The sequence below is a fragment of the Pecten maximus genome, chromosome 4 (genome assembly GCF_902652985.1).
Source record: "Pecten maximus chromosome 4, xPecMax1.1, whole genome shotgun sequence".
Lineage (NCBI taxonomy): Eukaryota > Metazoa > Mollusca > Bivalvia > Pectinida > Pectinidae > Pecten > Pecten maximus.
In genome coordinates, this window is record NC_047018.1 from 39,282,562 (window position 1) to 39,305,857 (window position 23,296).

At 36.3% G+C, this 23,296-nt stretch overlaps 1 protein-coding gene across 1 annotated transcript in view; it reads right to left on the reverse strand.

Moving 5' to 3' along the window:
- The window catches only part of LOC117326534, a 98,181-nt gene that overhangs the window by 22,039 nt on the left and 52,846 nt on the right, over nucleotides 1-23,296 (reverse strand). The window contains exons 4-23 of the mRNA XM_033883290.1: nucleotides 22,225-22,446; nucleotides 21,929-22,038; nucleotides 20,870-21,027; nucleotides 15,602-15,756; nucleotides 14,756-15,066; nucleotides 14,075-14,211; nucleotides 13,075-13,184; nucleotides 12,047-12,286; nucleotides 10,778-11,027; nucleotides 9,925-10,017; nucleotides 7,771-7,901; nucleotides 6,726-6,872; nucleotides 5,701-5,880; nucleotides 5,282-5,510; nucleotides 4,028-4,123; nucleotides 3,057-3,199; nucleotides 1,827-2,078; nucleotides 1,293-1,445; nucleotides 444-620; nucleotides 135-272 (exon numbers count right to left, since the gene is read on the reverse strand). Coding sequence (XP_033739181.1) covers nucleotides 135-272; nucleotides 444-620; nucleotides 1,293-1,445; nucleotides 1,827-2,078; nucleotides 3,057-3,199; nucleotides 4,028-4,123; nucleotides 5,282-5,510; nucleotides 5,701-5,880; nucleotides 6,726-6,872; nucleotides 7,771-7,901; nucleotides 9,925-10,017; nucleotides 10,778-11,027; nucleotides 12,047-12,286; nucleotides 13,075-13,184; nucleotides 14,075-14,211; nucleotides 14,756-15,066; nucleotides 15,602-15,756; nucleotides 20,870-21,027; nucleotides 21,929-22,038; nucleotides 22,225-22,446 — 3,432 coding nt within the window. The remainder of the gene's footprint in view (nucleotides 1-134; nucleotides 273-443; nucleotides 621-1,292; nucleotides 1,446-1,826; nucleotides 2,079-3,056; nucleotides 3,200-4,027; nucleotides 4,124-5,281; nucleotides 5,511-5,700; nucleotides 5,881-6,725; nucleotides 6,873-7,770; nucleotides 7,902-9,924; nucleotides 10,018-10,777; nucleotides 11,028-12,046; nucleotides 12,287-13,074; nucleotides 13,185-14,074; nucleotides 14,212-14,755; nucleotides 15,067-15,601; nucleotides 15,757-20,869; nucleotides 21,028-21,928; nucleotides 22,039-22,224; nucleotides 22,447-23,296) is intronic.

Here is a 23,296-nt window from a genome sequence, read left to right on the forward strand (position 1 = left end):
CAAAATCTGTTAAATTACCAGTGCTTCATTTTAAAAGGTTTAAAACGTTTCTATCCAAATATCATAATATTTTTTACTTCTGGTTTTGTAAGTAAGTTCTGCTACATGTACACAGATTAACCTCCTTGCTTTACCTATTTCACACTGCTTGCCGGCATAAGCTGTGTTCGTACAATCACACTCATATTCGCTGAGTCCCCATTTCTCCCAGCAGTAGCCGCCATTGTGACATGGGAGGTTCATACAGCCACTGTGACAGGCCCCCTCAACACCTACATCAAAATAGAACATTTAGTTATACACAGTAAAACTTATACATATACAAAATAGAACATTTAGTTATACACAGTAAAACTTTAAACATATACAATGATTTGTTACTCCAACGATCAGCCAACAATACATTAAATAAGCAACAACAATATTGATGCAAAATTCCTTACCAGCAGTATGCCTAGCTACTTCCTGAAGGGAGATAACTCTGTCGCCGATCTTTAATCCCCTCATACAACCATTAAGGGTAGGGATACTGGTCCTTTGGCTGGAGCTCCCACCAACAAACATGCGAACAAAGGGAGACGATTCTGCATCTCTCAGTGGAAATACAGTCTCTCGTATCTCTGTAATATGATTCATCAATATCATCAACTTTACTTTATGTATTATAAGGAAGTGTGTGAAGTTTCTATAAACCACAAAACGTAAGTATTATAAAAAGTAAAATCTTTTGTTCATAGAATGTTCATCCTTATACTTATATTTGATTTCATTGCTGGAGATCTTTTACTCAATTCTGATAGATTTTCAAAAGTTTAAACTCTATGTTGTACTTATTTCCCAGTTTGAAAAAAAATAGTGAAATAAAAATGTTGGTGAACAGAAAGTCACAAAAAAGTATTAGTTTAGTTTTATCTATATCCTTTTCTATTCATCAATGAAATTCCTTGTTACATCAGATCTAAATTAAATGAATTTGAGATAACAATACATAAACTATGTGTACAATAGAATCATCAAAATATTTTGATCATTTATTATTCATTAACTGTACTGTTATCAAAGTTGTGCAAATTTACAAATATATTTGCATTTTGGTTTACAATTAGTCATGCATGCCATATTTTTTGGAGACTAATCGGGGACGTTTTGTCTCACCCTAGGAGGTATGGCATGTATGAGAAATTCCAAGTTGCAACTACTTTTGCATGTAAAAAATCATATGTAAATTATCTGATATAACATGTAAATTATCCTGAGGGAATTAACCAGCCTAGCAGTAATAGCAAGCCTACCTCCAGTACTGAAGGGTTGGTTGGAGTACTGGCTGAGTTTGAGGGTACGGAAGGGGACAATCGTTTGGTGATCATCTAGGATCAGCTTCACCCCTCGGTCTCCGCCTTGTAAGAACTGGATCACTACCTGTTTCCAGGTTCCATCTGCAACACCTGTAACCAATCAGAATTCACTATTACCTACACCTGTAACCAATCAAAATTCACTATTACCTACACCTGTAACCAATCAGAATTCACTATTACCTACACTTGTAACCAACCAGAATTCACTATTATCTACACCTGTAACCAATCAAAATTCACTATTACCTACACCTGTAACCAATCAGAATTCACTATTACCTACACCTGTAACCAATCAGCATTCACTATTACAAAGTCATCAAGAAATGACTTTATGATGTGAATGACGTTTGCTGTAGTGGTGGTTAACTTACTGTTTGAGTCATTATAAGCCAGCCATATAGGGAACAAAATTGGAGACTTTGCATTTATTTTTCATAAATATGAATAGATACGATATAATCTTACCATCAACAATGAGAATTCCTTCCTTGATCACATCAAAGTGGTTATAACTAAGGCGTAGCTGGCTCGGACCTGTCACCTCCAGCTGGACAAAGTTGTTGAGATGGTCATAGATATATAGGAGAAGAGCACGAGGGCTTGTGGTCCTAAAGCTCACAATAATGGTGGATTCTAACATGGACAGGTCATCACCATTATCTATCTCCAGAAATGATGTTATCGATCCGTTGAAGGAAACTGCGTCTTTATTTATATCTGTATAGAAAAACAATTCATTCACTTTACTTTTCTGGTAATTAACACATAAATTATTATTACTACCAAACATTATCTGATATAAAATACTCAGGGATCTTTTTTATTTCTGCATTTCTACAAGCCCTCACAAACATCTGTGCATGTGTTGCATGAATCTTTAATATACAGACGATATGTGAAGCTTGTGAACTGCGACAAACTGAATGAGGGGAGACAACTCAACTAACTCTCAACATTTTCTTAATGACATCTCCATTTATGTCTGAATAGAAAGTTCACATAGACTTATCTAACAAGCAAGTTCATACATCTGTCTAATTTTGGTAAATAATACGACATGTGTCAAAACCTAAAATCCTCTCTTATGAAATAATCAGGTTTCTTCAAATTTCTGAAATGTCCATACACTTCTACCACAGTCTTCTCAAAGCAATCTTGAAAGATGGGAGATTAATACAGACAGCCAATCTATCCCACCTTAACACAATGATTTGTCCCCCCCCCCACACACATTAACGCAATGACCTGTCCCATCCTCCACCCCCTCACACAATGACTTGTCCCATCCTCCACCCCCTCACACAATGACCTGACCCATCCTCCACCCCTCACACAATGAGTTGTCCCATCCTCCACCCCTCACATAATGACCTGTCCCATCCCCCACCCCTCACACAATGACCTGTTCCATCCTCCACCCCTCACACAATGAGTTGTCCCATCCTCCACCCCTCACACAATGAGTTGTCCCATCCTCCACCCCTCACATAATGACTTGTCCCATCCTCCACCCCCTCACACAATGACCTGACCCATCCTCCACCCCCTCACACAATGACCTGACCCATCCTCCACCCCTCACACAATGAGTTGTCCCATCCTCCACCCCTCACATAATGACCTGTCCCATCCCCCACCCCTCACACAATGACCTGTTCCATCCTCCACCCCTCACCTAATGCCTTGAATACTCACTGATCTCACAACTGTGGCCCATGTGTGCCCAGGGATTAGCACACAGGCACTGGTAGGTTCCCCAGCCCTCCACACAACTTGCTCCATTCTGACAAGGGTTAGTCCAGCAGGAGGCTGTACAGCCTGGCTTCACTTCAGGATAGCTTCAGAAATTAACAGTGAGAGTTATGTATGGTTAAATTTAGTTTAATATATATTAATAGTGTATCAGGTCAGAGAATGATAATTGTACCTAGCTAGAGTTAGTAATTTCTTATATCGGTTTAAGAGTTTATCTGTTGGTTTTGGTTTAGTATAATTAAGCATTTCTCAACAGATATGGTCATTTAAGGATGGCCTCCCCTGTGTAGGAAGGAGATGAAGGCATGTAGCACATGTGCATGTTCTGGCTGAAATATGTTTGTGTTTGTCTTCTTGTGATAGCACAAAACTAATGATAAGTTTATAGTGCTACCTCACTGAAGCATACAGCATAAGACAATCATGTGATGGGTTCAGCATGTACAACTCTTATGCCTTACCTAGGTAAGAGATTACATGTACTAATACTTGTCAGGTCGAAGTTTACCTTCTATTGAGGTCAGAGGTTAATTGTCATATACCTGGGGTCAGAGATTTTCTGTTATAACGGGGTCAGAGGTTATTTGTTATACCGATAGAGGTCAGAGATTATTTGATATACCTCAGGTCGAAGGTTACCTTCTATTGAGGTCAGAGGTTATATGTTATACCTGGTGTCAGAGATTATCTGTAATACTGGGGTCAGAGGTTATTTGTTATACCGAGGTCAGAGGTTATTTGTTGTATCTGGGGTAGGAGATTAACGTTATATTGAGATCTGGGGTAGGAGATTAACGTTATATTGAGATCTGGGGTAGGAGATTAACGTTATATTGAGATCAGAGGATTTATCTCATACCTGGGGTCAAAGGTTAAATTTCATAACTTGGGTCAGAGGTTAAATGTCATACCTGGGGTCAGTGTCACTAGTGAGATCATGATGAATGCCATTGTAAACCATGCCGCGTACACAACCAACAAGTCCTGGGGTCTCCTCAAACATCTCCCTGTGGAAACATAACCAATAAATTCTTAAATTATATATATGTACATGATCTCTATTTCTCAACGGGAAACATAAATATCTATTGTTATTTTCTCTGGTACCTGCCAAGGCTTGTTTTTTTGTTTGCTGAGTTTATCACCTTGTGAACTGGTAGGGTCATTTTGAGACAGGTCTCCTTGTAGCAGTTGGTGACTACCTCACTGAACAACATACAAGAGGCCCAATGGGCCTGTATCACTCACCTGCCCCTACAGCAACATAAAGTTGATTGAGGTCATTTCTACAGATACTATGCTGATTACCTCTTTATTCAAATATCACAATAGACTAGGTTTATTCATACCAATAAATTTTCTAGTCCTTCATTCCAGCATACTATTGGCCTAATATCAGGTCTCCAAGACTCTTGGCTATCGGAAAATTATTGTTTATAGATTTAAGCCGATTTCACCCCTGTGACCTTGAATATAGGTCGAGGTCATTTATTTGAACAAACTTGGTAGCCCTTTACTCCAGCATGCTACAGACCCAATATCAAGTTACTGGGCCTCTTGGTTATTGAGAAGAAGTCGGTTGAAGATTAACGCCTATTTGACCCATGTGACCTTGAATGAAGGTCAAGGTCATTTATTTGAACAAACTTGGTAGCCTTTCACCCCAGCATGCTACAGGCCGAGGGACGGACGACGGATGCCGCACCATGGCATAAGCTCACTTGCCCTCCGGACAGGTGAGCTAATAAACTAATCTGCCACTCAGACACCTGATTATATCCACATATGTATGTATGATTATCTTAAAGCAATAGATGTCTGCTACTGATCCTCATTAAAACTATTTTAACAGTGACCTTGACCCTGACTCAAAAACCTGTAAATCATCCTTGTCCCAGATATTATGGTCCTTTATGGTTGTGTGAAATTTGATCAAAATTCCTCAAGGAATGAAGCAGCTAGAGAGCTGACAACCCCCCCCCCCCCCCCCCCCCCCCCAACCACTTCCAAAATAACCGCCTCGGTTTCATCAATAGGGGACCTAAATATGAGCTGAAAAGGGACAGCTAGCTCATAAAAAATCTACATAGTAATACCTATATTCAGATCCTACAATGGACTATAGCGGTGTCTACCACCAGAAATGCCAGTAACTGATCCCATACCCTGGTAATCCTCCCAGATACAGGAGTCCTGAGAAGATGGGATCATCCGACGTCCAGATCTCCGGGATGGTGACGGTTTGTTGTTTCTTAGCTATACTACAGCGGATGTCTTGCTGACTACGTTCCACGCGAATCTGTTTCCATGCGCCTGTGTTCAGTGGTTCTTCCGTCTGTACATCCGATACAAATTCAACATCATTTATCACGAAGAAAAAGCGCATTGTCCGTGCTGAAATATAAATAAAAATTTTGCATATAAATTCATTCTGTGAAATTTGCTACCCGCAAAATTGCTCTAAAGTGAATGCTAATTTCTAATATGTATTATCTGTCAATCATTCAGCCCTTCATGGCTTCATACCAAGATATATACTCATGTTTTACTCTGAAATAAGCCCCCTTCTACAGAATATACTGACCTGACAACATCTCAATACTGAACATGTTAGAATTATTGAACTGCGGACTCTGATGTAACAGGAGAGCACTTGGTTGGTGTGTACGGAAGCTGAATCGCAGATCAAACGACTTCCACGGAGGGAGAACAAGGTGGCCCATTTGGCCTGTGAACGTTACAGCATGGTCCAGTTTGTTATCATCTGTTGAAAAAAAACGTGGTTTCTCGATATTATCAGTTAAAAACAACTGGATGAAGATCATTTTATAAATCTATTTTTTTTATGTTGGCAATTGTTTTATTGATTGACTGTTAGGGTTTAACGGCCAATCAATATCGTAGGTCATATAGGGGCCTTACAAGGTAAAATGAAATCAAACAAGAACGTAAAGTCTTTACTAATAAACACTTTATACAGATTTAAATGAATGGCAATCTAGATCTTATTGTACAAATCACATTCTTTAAGACACTGCTATGGAATAACAAGATAAATCACATTCTTTAGGACACTGCTATGGAATAACAAGATAAATCACATTCTTTAGGATACTGCTATGGAATAACAAGATAAATCACATTCTTTAGGATACTGTTATGGAATAACAAGATAAATCACATTCTTTAGGATACTGCTATGGAATAACAAGATAAATCACATTCTTTAAGATACTGCTATGGAATAACAAGATAAATCACATTCTTTAGGACACTGCTATGGAATAACAAGATAAATCACATTCTTTAAGATACTGCTATGGAATAACAAGATAAATCACATTCTTTAGGATACTGTTATGGAATAACAAGATAAATCACATTCTTTAAGATACTGTTATGGAATAACAAGATAAATCACATTCTTTAGGATACTGCTATGGAATAACAAGATAAATCACATTCTTTAGGATACTGCTATGGAATAACAAGATAAATCACATTCTTTAGAATACTGCTATGGAATAACAGGATATCCTAAGGTAAATATCACAGCTGATGTATATATACAGAAATTTAAGAATTTAATGTTTTAAATGTATAACTTACTACTGCCCCAGCACCTAAGGGGCCCTAACGTGATGTTGGCTGTTCCCTGGGAAGATCCACCTCTTTTGTTCAAGATTGTCAGCTCAGTGATGGGCAACTGTCCTTTGACAAAGTTATCTCCCTTGTCAACTACTATTGAGGATTTCGCTGGAGAAAAGATGAGAATTTAGAAATCAAATCATATGCTATCTTTTCTATTAACAACCACTGTTCTAAAGTTGTTTAACTGCTCTGGAATTGTGTTCTTTTTCCAATGTTAATTAAAGATTTTGTAATTTTTGCAATAATTGCCTTACATGGATATCCAACAGAACAGAATATTTAATGAAATAAGCAATTAAATTTCATACAAGCATGATATTCAAAATCATTTTTTTTTAATTTTCCTCACAATCAAATTAATTCAACATAATGTTCTCATGAAATAAAACAGATTCCTGGGATTTCTATATCTGGTATCGGAATCTCCATCATTACTCATCACAGAATCAAAAATTTAGAGCAGACTTGTTGAAGATTTAGGATCAGAAACAGCCCAGGTCTGGTGTGCCTTCAACATTCTCAGAGGTGGTAAGATACAGTATCTATCCAGCCCCCTCCCTCTCCCTTTTGTGTAAAAGTTCAGCATTGGAGTTTGGTAGGGTTTATTTGTGAACCCTTTTTAGCTGACTACCGTATTTCAAAATTGAAGGGGCTTATTTGTGGACAGGGCTTATTTGTAGGTCCGCAGGGCTTACTGATAAATATACCGTATAATGTACCTGGTAAACAACCTGTCAATTCAATGTGTCAAATCTGACAGGTGATTTCAATTACATGTTGTAATGTAGCTTTGATAACTTACAGATTCCTATCCAGGTTTTATCCTGTGGAATTCAGGTACTGTGCATTTACCATATTTCAAAATAGAAGGAAGAGGCTTATTTGTGGACAGGGCTTATTTGTTGGCTTGCAGGGCTTATTTGTGGACATGGGCTTATTTACTGATCAATATATGCTATAGACATATGCTGAACTTAATGTAGTGGTACCTCCTTTATCTTACCTCTATCACACATGCATCCATTGGCTGGACACTGGTTGTCATGGGAACAAGCACACTGTCCCGGTGTATCTGTACCAATGGATTCCACAGCCTGTCCACTAGCAGCTCTGAAGAATGTCAGGTCTCCAAGTCTGACAAGGCAATAAAAAATATATATATCAAAACTCTAGTCAATCAAAGATTAACCGGACACCATATCAAGGAATAGCTAAGTATACTAATGGTTCCTTGTCTTATTCCCTCCAAATTTAACCCAATCAACCAGCAAATAAGGAAGCAATTTGTGATCAGGTTTCAGTTTGATCAGTCATCTTGAGCTTGAGTTATTGCCTGGAAATTAGTTTTCTATTTACAGTGACCTTGACCTTTTAGTTTTGACCCCCAAAAATATCTCAACCAAGACCTCTTAATGAGAAAGCAGTGTATGAATATCAAGCTTGATATGTTTACTTTAACTGAAGTAATTAACTGCCCAGAAATCATTTTTTCTGTTTATAGTGACCTTAACCTTTGACTTCTGACCTGAAAAGAAACCTAAAGCAAGCACTCTTGCTGATACAGCAGTTTGTGAAGTTTGGTCCACTTTAAATTGAGTTATTGTCCTGCAATGACCATGTAGACTGCAGAAAAGACAGATGGACGAACAACAGAATTATTTTATCCCATTCAGATCTCTTATTGGGGGATATATACTTAGAAATACCCATCATATTCAGAGCAAATATCTTGCCTAGGAGCTGATAGGAGCATGGTAACAGTTATACTGACCTGATTAGGAGCATGGTAGCAGTTATACTGACCTTATAGGAGCACGGTAACAGTTATACTGACCTTATAGGAGCACGGTAACAGTTATACTGACCAGATAGGAGCATGGTAACAGTTATACTGACCTGAAAGGAGCACGGTAACAGTTATACTGACCTGATAGGAGCATGCATGGTAACATTTATACTGTCCTGATAGCAGCACGGTAACAGCTATACTGTCCTGATAGGAGCAAGGTAACAGTCATACTGACCAGATAGGAGCATGGTAACAGTTATACTGTCCTGATAGGAGCACGGTAACAGTTATACTGACCTGATAGGAGCACGGTAACAGTTATACTGACCTGATTGGAGCACTGTAACAGTTATACTGACCTGATTGGAGCACGGTAACAGTTATACTGACCTGATAGGAGCATGGTAACAGTTATACTGTCCTGATAGGAGCACGGTAACAGTTATACTGACCTGATTGGAGCACGGTAACAGTTATACTGACCTGATAGGAGCATGGTAACAGTTATACTGTCCTGATAGGAGCACGGTAACAGTTATACTGACCTGATTGGAGCACGGTAACAGTTATACTGACCTGATTGGAGCACGGTAACAGTTATACTGACCTGATAGGAGCATGGTAACAGTTATACTGTCCTGATAGGAGCACGGTAACAGTTATACTGTCCTGATAGGAGCACGGTAACAGTTATACTGACCTGTTAGGAGCACGGTAACAGTTATACTGACCTGATTGGAGCATGGTAACGGTCATACTGACCTGATTGGAGCACGGTAACAGTTATACTGACCTGATTGGAGCACGGTAACAGTTTTACTGACCTGATTGGAGCACGGTAACAGTTTTACTGACCTGATTGGAGCATGGTAACAGTTATACTGACCTGATTGGAGCACGGTAACAGTTATACTGACCTGATTGGAGCACGGTAACAGTTATACTGACCTGATTGGAGCACGGTAACAGTTATACTGACCTGATTGGAGCACGGTAACAGTTATACTGACCTGATTGGAGCACGGTAACAGTTATACTGACCTGATTGGAGCACGGTAACAGTTATACTGACCTGATTGGAGCCGGTACCTGATTGGAGCACGGTAACAGTTATACTGACCTGATTGGAGCACGGTAACAGTTATACTGACCTGATTGGAGCACGGTAACAGTTATACTGACCTGATAGGAGCACGGTAACAGTTATACTGACCTGATTGGAGCACGGTAACAGTTATACTGACCTGATTAGAGCACGGTAACAGTTATACTGACCTGATAGGAGCACGGTAACAGTTATACTGACCTGATTGGAGCACGGTAACAGTTATACTGTCCTGATTAGAGCACGGTAACAGTTATACTGACCTGATTGGAGCACGGTAACAGCTGTACTCCACATACTGCTTACATTCAGCAGACATCCTTGCCAACTGTAGGAGAATCTCATGATTCATCTCTCTATAAATTGAAAAACAATTGATGACTTTTTCTTCTTTTACAGAATGACCTACTATAATTTGATTACAATCAATCTTGTTACAGTAACCAAGAATTACGGTTTTACAATCAACAGATGAACTTCATTTATAGAAACAGCTGTTTTCAGAACTCACCCTCAGGAATTCCTAAAAGAAGTAGTGTATAATTGGTTACTTAAGCAGTTGATGTAAACTTTTGCAATTTGCTTCCAACACTGTGCTAATTGATTTTTTGTTTTTGTAATTTTGGTTTTTGTAATTCTGATAAATTTGTCCGTTTGAATACATGTGGTATTCTGGTTTCAATTTGAAAATAACATTTTGCGGCTGTATACATGTATATCCACCTAATGCACCCACAAAAAATTTTACCTAACAGCAAACATACTAATTATCTCAGTGCAGGTGGTCCCTTGATAAACATACAGTTCAACAGGATAATAATTTTAAAGGGCCTGTATCTGACAGAGTTGGTTAGGACGGATATGAATGCATATATATATTTTTGTAATCTAAATTCATCAGTTAATGCTGATTCACTTAATTTGTCTTAAGATAACCTTTGAACTGCTACGTCGGTGAAGTATTCACAGCTCCACAAAATGAACTTTAAAATTTTGGTCTCTAGGAAATCTCTGATTCTAGAATTTCAAACTAGTGGAGTTTATCATACAGTATTAGAATATAGCTAGGAAATTCTTTATAAAAACCTCAGGCTGGTGGCCAATATATAGTCTCACCTATATGATAAGACTTTCTTGAGTTCACCCAGTTCAGGGTCTCGTATTGTTGTGCCCGGTGCTAGGTTGTGTTCTACCACAGTTGCCCCAGTGAGGTCAAGGACTCTTTGAGAGTCAAGCGTTATGTGGCCCATTTGACACAGGGCATGATGGGGTTCCATCGGTCCCTCACCATCTACGTCCAGCAAGTAGACCCCTGATCCTGTGTACCCAGCCTGGTAGTATTCATCGCACGTTTGCTTGTACCGTGCTGTTGATAAATATCATGATATTGCAAAGATAGGAATCAGTTTCATTATCCTAATCAGTATTTCGCCAGGAATTATTTAACTGAACAATCAAAATTGGTTTTATAGGCGAAATTATCTTTGGAATAATTCAAATTAGATTTTTCTCCATGAAATCGAAGAAAAACGTTCAATAAAAGTTTATGATACATGTCATCAATATGTAGGTGTTTGGAGGCTTTGTATAGTTGTATTTGAACACTAAAACCACATAAATGGTGACAACAATCTTTCTAGTGGTGGAGTTGAAAATATCACGTAAACAAAATTAATATGAAGAACAGCATTTGGTCCAAACTTCCTGTTTTTGTTTTGTCATTTCTAAACTCTCATAATTAATATGTTTTGTAATTTCTGCATCAATTATTGGTTTGATTTTTTTTATTAATTTTCCATAATTTTCTCTTCTCAGATCACCAATTATCTTGGCCAGTTATACTCTTTATACAATCAGTATGAAAGTTCTAGTGTGAAATCTTTTTATTTATTTTTTTTTCATATTTATTCCCCATTATAATTCCTAGATTAAAATGATGAAGTAATGAACACACAACATTTCTTATGATTGCCAAATGACCTGACTCATGTTGCCATTAATACCTCAATGTATCTTACTGATTTTACTCAACATATCTAAAAAAAAAAAAAGGAATTCCCAGTTAGAGGTAGGAAGTTTTCTGTGTATATGCCTCGGCCATACAGACTAAGACCATCTGTTGTTTTGGACTGGATCCTCCAGAATATTTCAGTTTTCAATTTACAGTGTAAAAATTCCAACACTGGGGGATTTTTGAAAATTAAATCCATTATTCTCACCTCCTTATATGTTTTATTGATAAAACACAGTATCTCAATTACAATGAATGATAGAATTTTAGATTTAAAGCCAGATATCTCCAGGTTGGAAAGGCTTTTCAAACTGAATAGAATCTCCAGTTTTCAGTTGTAGCTCTTTGACAGGTATCAGATGACAGACACTTACGAAAGTGACAAGTTTTTCCAGTGTAAGATGTGGCTTCACAGTTACAAGATATCCCGTCCCAGTCTGCCAAACACTGGCCACCATGCTGACACGGTGGGCCATAGCGACAATGATCAACTAGGTCACAGCCATCTAGAAACACGCCGTCCACAACGTCACGATTGTCCATCAACTTAATTGGGTCAATAGTCTCATTCTGGAGTTTTAGGTTCCGTATACAACCAACAAATCCAATGTTTTCTGTAAAACAAAGTCAAAATTATATTCAAAGCAAAGACAGTGCAACTTGCTAAAGAAGAGGATAGCTAGGACTTAAGGATAATTATCACTGACCAAAAAAAATGTCAAATTTCTGTTCTATCTGAAAAGCAAGAAGATTTTTGGTTTTCAGTCCATAAATATTACTAGGCTATATATACATGACACTGTTGGAACTTCAGAAGTTTAAATGTGATTTTCAACATGGCAGCCAGAGCCACCATCTTAAGATTTTATCCAAGACCTTCCGTTTAGTTTTGTTTATTTTGTTTATTTTCCTATTAACTGCCAGGGTCATTTAAGGACATGTCAGGTTTTGGAGGTGGAGGAAAGCCGGAGTACCCGGAGAAAAACCACCGGCCTATGGTCAGCACCTTGCAATTGTCCCACTGGGGTTTCGAACTGCCACCCAGAGGTGGAGGGCTAGTGATAAAGTGTCGGGACACCTTAACCACTTGGTCACCGCGGCCCAAAGTAACATTTGATCAGGATATTTAAGGAAAGTTTAAGATTTTAGTTTTATAATTCGAAAAGTACTTCAAAATTTCTCAAATGTTTCAAACAGCATACCGCACACAGCAATATAGACAAAGCATGGTGGCTGGTTCCAGACCTATGGGCCAGACGGCCTAAAAATACTTAAAATCAAAAGATAACATAATCTGTGAATTTCATTTCAATGAATGAAATATTTCCTCTTTCAGTCAAATATATATAGAGGTTAAAGGTCATTAACTTGTGTATATCTCCATATTTAACCTGTTAATTACCTGTATAGACTTTCGGGACAAAGCCCACAATGATGGCACCACTGACGTAGATAGGCTCCCCAACGCCCTCTAGGACAACTGATCGACTCCCGATACGAACCTTGGCCGTTCTGAAACATGATTTCTCCTCTTAATTCAATGGCTTTCATGAAAAATTTTTCATTTTGAAACGAATAAAAACTCCATAGCATCATCATACATCATCATACATCATCATACTTCATTATACATCATACGTCATCATACATCATTATACATCATTATACATCATCATACATCATTATGCATCATCATACAATGTACATCATTATACATCATCACACATCATCATACATACATCATACATCATCGTACATCATCATACAATGTACATCATCATACATCATCAAACATCATCATCATCATACGTCAATATACATCATCATACATCATCATCATCATCATACATCATCGTACATCATACGTCATACGTCATTATACATCATTATACATCATCATACATCATCATACATCATTATACATCATCATACATCATTATACATCATCATCATCATACGTCAATATACATCATCATACATCATTATACATCATTATACATCATCGTACATCATTATACATCAATATACATCATTATACATCATCATACATCATTATACATCATTATACATCATCATACATCATCATACATCATACATCATCGTACATCATCATACGTCATACATCATTATACATCATTATACATTATACATCATCATACATCATCATACATCATTATTCATCATCATCATCATACGTCAATATACATCATTATACATCATCATACATCATTATACATCATTATACATCATCATACATCATCATACATCATCATACATCATTATACATCATCAAACATCATCATACATCATCATCATCATACGTCAATATACATCATCATACATCGATCATCACACATCATTATACATGATATTGGGTGAGAATCAGATATAGTGGTACCTACCCGGCCTTGAACTCTAGACGGAGCATGTGCCACCTGTTGTTATTGACAACCATTGCCACTGTGGTATTTCTGGTGTGGCTTCCGTTGCTAAGAGACGAGACATAATGTAAAAGAGGCTGCCCATCTCTCACCCATACCTGTGAAAACAGAAATTAATAATCACTTTCACATTTCCTTTGAAATCAGAAATCACATTTATTTTTTTTTTAAATCTAGTTCAAAACAATTTAAAATCGGTTTAATCTCCTTATACTGATCGTTCTTGTCGGCCCTGATTGAATTCTCCTTTTTGAGGAGGATGGACTACAATTTATGTATCTATAGAATCAAAGTCTACATAGTCAGGTTAGAAACCATATATATTTTCATGCAATTGTGGTATAAACGCCAGTTGTCTTAGTGTAAGATATGTGTGCTGTCTACCTTGACATCACAATTTATTGCTTATAATCATTAATTACTTTCAAACATATCAAATTTATCCACAAATAAGCCCCTGCCCACATGAATAATTACCCTCTCCTTCATTTTTGTAGAAACACCAACTCTAATATAGTATGATTCAAGTGTGGTACAAATTAGCTCTCCAAAAGCTAAAATACAAAATTTTACACATGGGGAGGGCTTTACTGAAGGATAACTTCAGTACTTGTACAATCAGACTTATTCCTGGTCGCCTACCTCTAAGTTTCCTGTATCGATATTTCCCGGTGACAACAGATTGAAGTAGAGAAGCACAGCATCCTGCCTTACGGTTCGAAACTCTAACTCTACTGTAAGGTCCTGACCGCCGTATCCATCAAACAGTAACATCGTGCCAGACTTTGGGAATGTCATTGGGATGTCTTGGACCTTACGACAGCCCTGTTGTGGCATGGTTCCGCCTTTGAGTTGGGTCTGAGGATCACCTCCCACAAGACGATGCAGGACCGATATTTCATTCACATAAACATTTTTTAGACACCCTACAAAGTTCTGCGTCACTTGCAGCCCTGTACAAACAAAGAATGTATACATGCCATACTTTTTGGAAACCATTAAATCATTCACCCCTGAAGACACATTTGAACTCTTCCAATTCAAATATTGGAATAGTTCATTATGACACTTCAGGGGTGAATGAGTTAAGGGAGATTGATGAGGAGTTTTACCAAAAATAAGGGAGATTTGTGCCCGACATGAATATCAACATTTTTACTCAATTTTAAAGCAATGAATTTATTTTGAAAGCTATAAAATAAAGAATGGATTTTTTTCTGACATGTAAATGTTGACTGAAATCTGTTAGCCAAGAGATAATAATATACCCTTTTACAACAATCAAAGGTTAAACATTTCACTTTCCGGTTGTATTATATTATTATTGAATGACATCACACTACAAGATGATTATAATTTGTCAATATCATCTGTCTTGGCATTTTCAAATTACAAATTGGACCAATCAGTTGTCAAGAAACAATGAATTATTCGAAAATAACGACCAAGAAATCTTGTATCTAAGGGAGCTAACTCCAACAAGCTTACCTTGTGTTGTAACAAAATTATCTCCCCCTCCGAAGTAGATCTGAGGGTCAAAGCTGATGTGGAAGTTTTTTGGGTCGAGTGAATGTCTGTGTGACATACCGTCCAGTAGGAAATTGACCTCCACTGGGCTGTGGACAATGGTCAGATTGTGCCACCTAAATACACACAAGGGCAAACGTCATTTAATTAAAATGTGTGACTGTATTGGTTTTATGAACGTTAGAAAAATGATTATATTTTGTAAAATAAAATATGTATCTTATAAAATCTGATGTAAAACAACAGGTATGATGCAACCATTGTATGGTCCTCAAATTGTATTTATTGTCAATATGAATGCCATCTGCGTAACAGATAATGTGAATATGTAATATATAAGACAGTTAGCGGTAACATGATATATACATAGTAACACATATAAAACTTATTACAACCGTGTATGATGAGACTAACAAATGGAAGGCTAAAAACTTGTCTATAAACCCAAGTGATCAGTACTAATAAAGGTGTTCTTTTGTTAACTGCTTTGTTTGGGTAAAATTGTCTTTTGATATAATTACTTTTTTTATCCTCAAATAAGCTCCCTCCCCAGTGTATATGTTTAGCACTGTATCTATCCTCAAATAAGCCCCCATCCCCCATCCCCTTGTGTAAAAGATTAGTACCATGTTTATCCTGAAATAAGCCCCCCTCCCCTAGTGTAAATGTTCAGTACTGCTTATTTTTAACCACTTTTAGCTTAAAAATTTTAAAACTGATGACTTTGCATAAATGAAGAGAGGGCTTATTTGCAGAAAAATACTGTAAAACATATACACTAAAGAAAATATCTCCCAAAGCTTGAGATTTGACTCTGTATAAGAGTTTACAATCTACAAAAGGGATCTCCAACATTGTTCTTATTGAATTCGAATGTTGTATGAAAACCTGTGTAATCTGACCAGAAAAATTGATCCAGGCACTGTCTGTTATCATGAAACATTTCCTTCAGGTTTGTAAGTAAAAACAGACCTTGGTATATCACAACCAGTACAGATCAAAGTGTGAACACCCTGAATCCACTTGTACATAACATTACAGTTTAGACGAAAAAGACATGTTAGTTTAATTACAATCTCATATACCCCGGTACTTAACACCTGGGTGTACCATACTCTACACTGACATTCCTCTGATGAAGGTTACAGACTGGACAGTAATGTGCCAAAAGTCATTTAATAGTTTTATTTTATATTTTAGACAATTTGGCAAAATTTTGATAATTTTTATGACTTTGTTTTTCAATGGATTTTCTTGAAATTCGACCAATACATCAGTAGACAATTGTAATTTAAGCTTTTTTACCTGATATTTTTGACATACTTTTCCATTGCTTAATTTAATGTATCAGTAACAAAAGTGTTATGTCATCTATTTATTTATTCTTACTAAATATTTCTATTGCTAATTTCTAAAACTGTAATGTGCAATATCTTTTGAAATCAGCTACGGAGAATTATACAAATATCAATTAGAGGAATGAGCAAATAATTCTCTATGTGAAATTTCAATAAATTCTACTGAAAACTCAAAAGTTATAAATATTCATCAAAAAAATTGTCAAAATGCGTGAAATATATGGTAGTAAAAATATGATGTGATTGGATAAAATTTGCTTTTGGACATCACAATAGTCATGAAATGTCACGCTTATATCCTTTACTTTTTTTGATATACCGAAATCTAATCCCATCCAGTTACTGTCTTTTTACATTGTCTAGTATAAACAGGTACCAAGTAAAATTGTTAAATCAATATCAATATTTTGTACCAATATGCAGCTAACAAGAAAATCTGGTATATTTTGAAATACCCCAGTAAATACCTGCATGCAAAAATTCATTACAGAGCTGAGGCAAACAGAATTGACATCTGCCAAATGCAGAAATATTGAACCCTTTTTTGGATACAGACAAATGCACTTATGGAATGATAAAAGTCCTGTGAAATGTATTATAATGCTAAACAAATGGTTATAGGAATGACTGACATCCGGCATTCAAAACAAACATGCCCAAACATGTACACCCCAGCTCTCTCACCAAGGTCATGCGTTCTACATTTAATGTGATCTGAACTCATTTGTCATAAAAATCTTCTTTAACATCTAACTTTTCTCTCACAAATGTCATGTTTCTAGCATTAAACACAATTTTAAATCCATTGCTCATGTGAGTCATATAGAGGGTAAATACAATGAGCCAGTCACCTTTCTTTAAAAGGTCAAGTCTGCAGCCAGGAATAGAATTAAAGGTCTGACCAGGCATATGACTTGAACCAGAATCCAATGTCAATCTTTCAAATATTAACACTTCAGAAAGAATCTATCTGGCTATAGTCATGTCTTCTCCTGGAACTCTGAAAGCTGTTTGATCAACAGTCTTCAGTAAAAATCCATTTCTCAAAAAGTCATACCTTCAGTAAAAATGCTCTCAGACATCATGCACCCAATAGTACATCTCTCAAAAGCTATGTTTTTAGCAAATTAAAGATTAAAGGTCCAATGCAGATCTTTTTGAAATAAGATTTATCAGTCTATAAGTAATATATCCTTATTTTGTTCAATATTTGAAAGATTATTTTTGTTAGCTTTAAAAACTTTAGTAAAGACCAAATGACAGAGAGCAAATGGCCATTTGAACTCTTTGCATCAAAAAGGAAATTCAACAACCAAACAAAAAAGGTTTGCAATTGCTCTTCCAAACTTCTCAGAAATGAACAAAATCAGATATTCCGAGTTAGGGAAGAACTATCTTAACATAAAAAGATATAAAACTCTCTCAGACAAGTAACATTGTCTTCAATATGCAATTTGATCCTGTGAAGTTAAATTTATCACAAATATCAGCATAGAAAGAATTGATAATCATCTTCCAAACGGGGTTAACTGTGGCATCAAACAAGAACATGTGTCACTTTCTTATGACGGTCAAACATGAAAATCGGATCTGAAGTCCAAAATATCAGACACTGAACATTTCTTTTTGAGTTTTACTTTATCACTTCACTAAAACATACACTTGCCAAGAGATTTTCCTCTCAAAAATATCATGCCATATAAGAAGTCAATGTGCACTGCGCGTTAAGGTTGCTCCGGAGTGTGTTAAACAAATATATTTCTCCAATCAAGTTCTGTAAAAGGTATATAAGTATTACAATATCCATAGTATAATTACATGCAGAAAAAATACATCAGATGTATATAGCCAGATATACACTCTCATGACTAAGGTACAATTGTATTTCATGGTTTTGATACCTTTATAGCATTTCAAAATTGATTTCTTCTATTTGTAAAGTTTCGTTTGCTTCGAAACAGCAATTTAGATAAGGTTTTGAGAGCTGAAAATTAGGCCTACCAGTCCGCCTATATATGATTAGAGCATCCATATAAACCTAAAGGCTGGCTATATCATTGATCACCATTCTAAGTCAATATTTGAAGCCAAGACATAAACTTCAAGAAAAAGATCAAGCCAACAAAGGAAAGAAGAAATATGTCCCCATGAGCAACAACCTCAGAATCATGACAACCATGAAACCAGTGTTCAGTCAAATTAAGGATAGAAATGAATTATGGAATGAAAAGAAATGTCTGAATAGGAAACAATGAGTCATGTGTTGCCTTAAAAAAATAGGAAAAGAAATTAAAAAAATCATTAGAAAAAAAAAATCAATTAAATTTAACTGATTCGTATTAGTTAGAATTTTAGTTAGCTGAATGCTTGATGCAACATACAATTAAATGCGGGGAGGAAATGATAGTCTATGCCTGATACATAGTCAAGTCTGAAGCAAAAAACAATTGTTTGAAATGGATCAACTAATGGACAGGTACATGTACATGTAGCGGAAATTTTCAGTAGCCATGACGACAGGAAGCGGTGATGGTCCAAGGGAGACAACCCTTCTAACCGTACATTCTCCGGTACATTCCTGCCTCTCACACTTACCCTTTCAACTTCCTACAGATGGCCGCGTGAAAATGAGATGAAGATGATCAACGTGAGTGGCAAAAAACCAACATCAAACAAGAAAATTCAAAACAATAGATCATGCATTATGTAATTTAGAAAAAAATAATATCCAAATTAAATAGAAATTAAGGTTGAATTTGGAGTGTGCACATATGGGGTACATACAGTAATTATGTATTTAGTAAACAGAGATAATTTAAGTCTGAATGTAAGATAATTTATAAACATGATCTAGAATGGTGTGCTATCACCAAGACTTGCTGATGTCCCTAAATCATGAATATTTAAGCATACATCTATACTGATAAAATAATTATTTGAGAAAGTCTTCAATCTATTTTGTCAGTTTTTTTTCTAGAACATTTCGTACAGAATATGTTTTATTTATTTTTAAGAGAAATAAACTAAAGAGACTTTTATATGTCCTCCTAGTAATGGTACTACATGTTGTACTCAAAAGATGACATGGAATAAACATTGGCACATTGGAAATATGTAAAACCTAAATTATACTACTTTCCCTGTTCTTGTATGAAACAATTTGGCATCTGTGCCTGCTATATAGTGAGAATGACTCAGGTAGGTAAAGGGACATACAAATCTGTATTCAAATATTATTTATTCATCAAATGGTCTCCTCTATGCAGTAATTTCAGATTTAGATACATCCAAATATAAGTATTATAAGATCCAAGTCAAAATTATTTTAGAGAAAAAAAAAATTCAAATCAAATCCACATGCAAAATCACATAGGATGTAAAAGTGTATCTATAAACAATATACTAAGAAATATTTTCACAAATCAAAAATCAAAAGTGAATTTAAAAATCAAATTTGTTGAATAAATTAATAAAAACAATTGGTATTTCAAAATGCAAAATGGAAAAAATAATGATCAATTGTCTTCAATAGAAATATGCAAATGAGATTGATGTAAATTATGACTGATGTTCCATCCGCTCTTCGGTCTTATTTCTCACCTTCTTATAACTGTAAACTACTTACTCAATTCATCAGATGATAATTCATGTGTCATTTAAATACAATTGTGAATGTTTTACAAAATATCCACATATTTTAATACTGCTTTTTGGCAGTTTGAACCTTGCGAACTTTTTGAACACTGCTCTTCAGCTTGAGCTTGAACCTTGCGTATGAATAATTTGAATCATACTCGTAAGAAATAACTATTGATGAAAAGTAAACAGTTTACAGTTTGTAAAATTTAACTTGATATCATGAACACGGCACCTTTGATCGTCCACACCGATCCCCATCCTCTCCTGTATGACATCATCACCAAACGCCATGGAGACCGTCACAGTGCCTTCATGAACGGAGGCGATTAAGTGACTGTTGTACGGAGCACCTCCCACGGCATATATCAATACGCCAGACCCTCTGTCAGACTGAAAATGAAAGTCATATCGTTAGAGATTAATTATACGATACAATTTAATTCATTAAGATGTAACACACGTTTGATTGGTCAATTATGAGAATAATTTTTGTCTGTAATATTCACAATATATACCATCCCCCAAAAACATCTTATTTGAATCATTATGATGCTCTGATCACCGCAATGGTTAATGACTTAAGCAAACCTGACTGACCCCTGGAAGGTCATGAAATTGACAACATGACCATCAGCGTGACCTTGATAAAGGTCATTGAATGTTCCTTAGGTCACAAATACCTAGATGATCAAAATGCACATTAACATCCAAAAAATTATCAAGTTTTCGCTTGTCTTAAATCAAATAAATAGAAATTAGGACATGAGAAGCCAGTCAAGCAGATAAATCTCCACAAAATTCAAAACATAGAAAGGTCATCCCTAATTGATACAGAGTTGACTTCAGTCTTGGAGGGTCATATTGGTAATTAAGGTATGTGTCATCATGAAGCGACACCTTTTTCATGAAGTCATCCGACTACATTTTTTTTCCACCGGAGATGATTTGGCTGTAACAGACTGTCTTTATCCTGTAATAATCTGATGGTTTCTATACTTAATTTTGTTTAGATTTTGACTCAGACTAGGGGGCGGGCTTATTGCGAGACAATGGCTTTGCTATAATTTCTAATCAGTTGCACGTACTAGACATGGGAGAGCTTGAATTACCAGGTATGGGCCTACTACTGGATAAATACAACATAAATATCATTAACACATCTAAATAACAACCACTCTAATTCAACCTGGTACCCAACTTCTTACTAGAAAAGTTGTGATTTTGATTAATTTGCCTCTGGTGAATAAATTTTCGTATCACCCTCAAGCCAGCTGTGTTTTAAATAACACACCTTGAAATGCAGACTGATTCGTGTATTATCCATCAACATCTTGTCTTTCGGTCTCTGGTAAAGTTGATAAGTGATCCACTCATAGCCCCTCAGCGTCACCACAGTCGGCTCTGTATAACACACACGTTTTCCATAAGTTAGTGTTTTTAACATCAAAACATTGTATTCATGGTGATAAGAATACAAACAAAACTTAATTATATCCAATTTTTTTCATGATGAGCAAAAAAAAGAAAAATCTGAAAATGTCGTAAGATTTTTTTTTTTCGATTTAAAGAACAGATTTTAACACTTACTAGTGATGTTGCAATATTTTCCTTCATTGTCGGAGCCGAAGCAGTCGCAGAGCATGTCCGTGTACTGGTTTATACAGTGGGTGCCTTTAACACAGTAGTTTTTGGTGACACATAAATCAACACACCCAGCCTTCACCCGATGTGTTTCGCCAGGCCTCACCTCCTTACCACCAAACATGGGGTTCCGTAGGCAACCGACAAACTGGTCCAGGCTGGCACCACCTGAAAACATATCTGATGGTCAGTCGAAAGACGCTCAAGTATAAAACTTAATTCATATCCAAATCGGCATGTTTTAAGGAAACATCTCTTTTTTATTGTAAATAACTTTTGGAGAATTTAGAGATCAAAGACACAAGAATGAAAAAGAAGTGTATACTTATATAAGTATAAAACTAGAAAATGTCTGTCAGATTTAAATCCCCGCGCTGCCACCCAACACCCTGAAACACAGTTTGGTGAGGATCACATCAGCAGTTCCTGAGATAAGCTAGTTACATTGCATCAGGACAGGATGGGACAGGACGGGATGGGACAGGACGGGATGGGATGGGACGGAACACAATGCGACAGGATGTGATGGGATGTGATGCGACGGAACGGAACGGGAGGGACATGATAACACTATATATATAATATGTCTCCCCCCCCCCCCCCCCTCCCCTATTTCATTGCGAAGGCTTAAAAAAGTCTAAAAGCTTGAACAGATCACATGTTTACTAATATACATTTATATGGTACCTAATATACAGGTTTTTTGGGGTGCTTTAATTATTTACAAAATTCTGTGATAAAATAAAGTGATGATCCCTCAGCTGCCACTAGGCCTGCATGAGTATGCTAACATTTGTAACTTTGGTTCATACAAGACAATTTAAGCATTGAGAATGAAGAGTAAAACATTACATCTAACGCTAATTACTGAAAAAAAAAATTTATGAAACTTAAATAAACTGTATGTAAAATGTTGGTAAGATATATTTCATATCATTTTTACACATATCACATCTGGAAAAGAACATCAAAACATTTTCTGCTCCCTTAGCATCATTGTAACTGATGTACGAGTCCA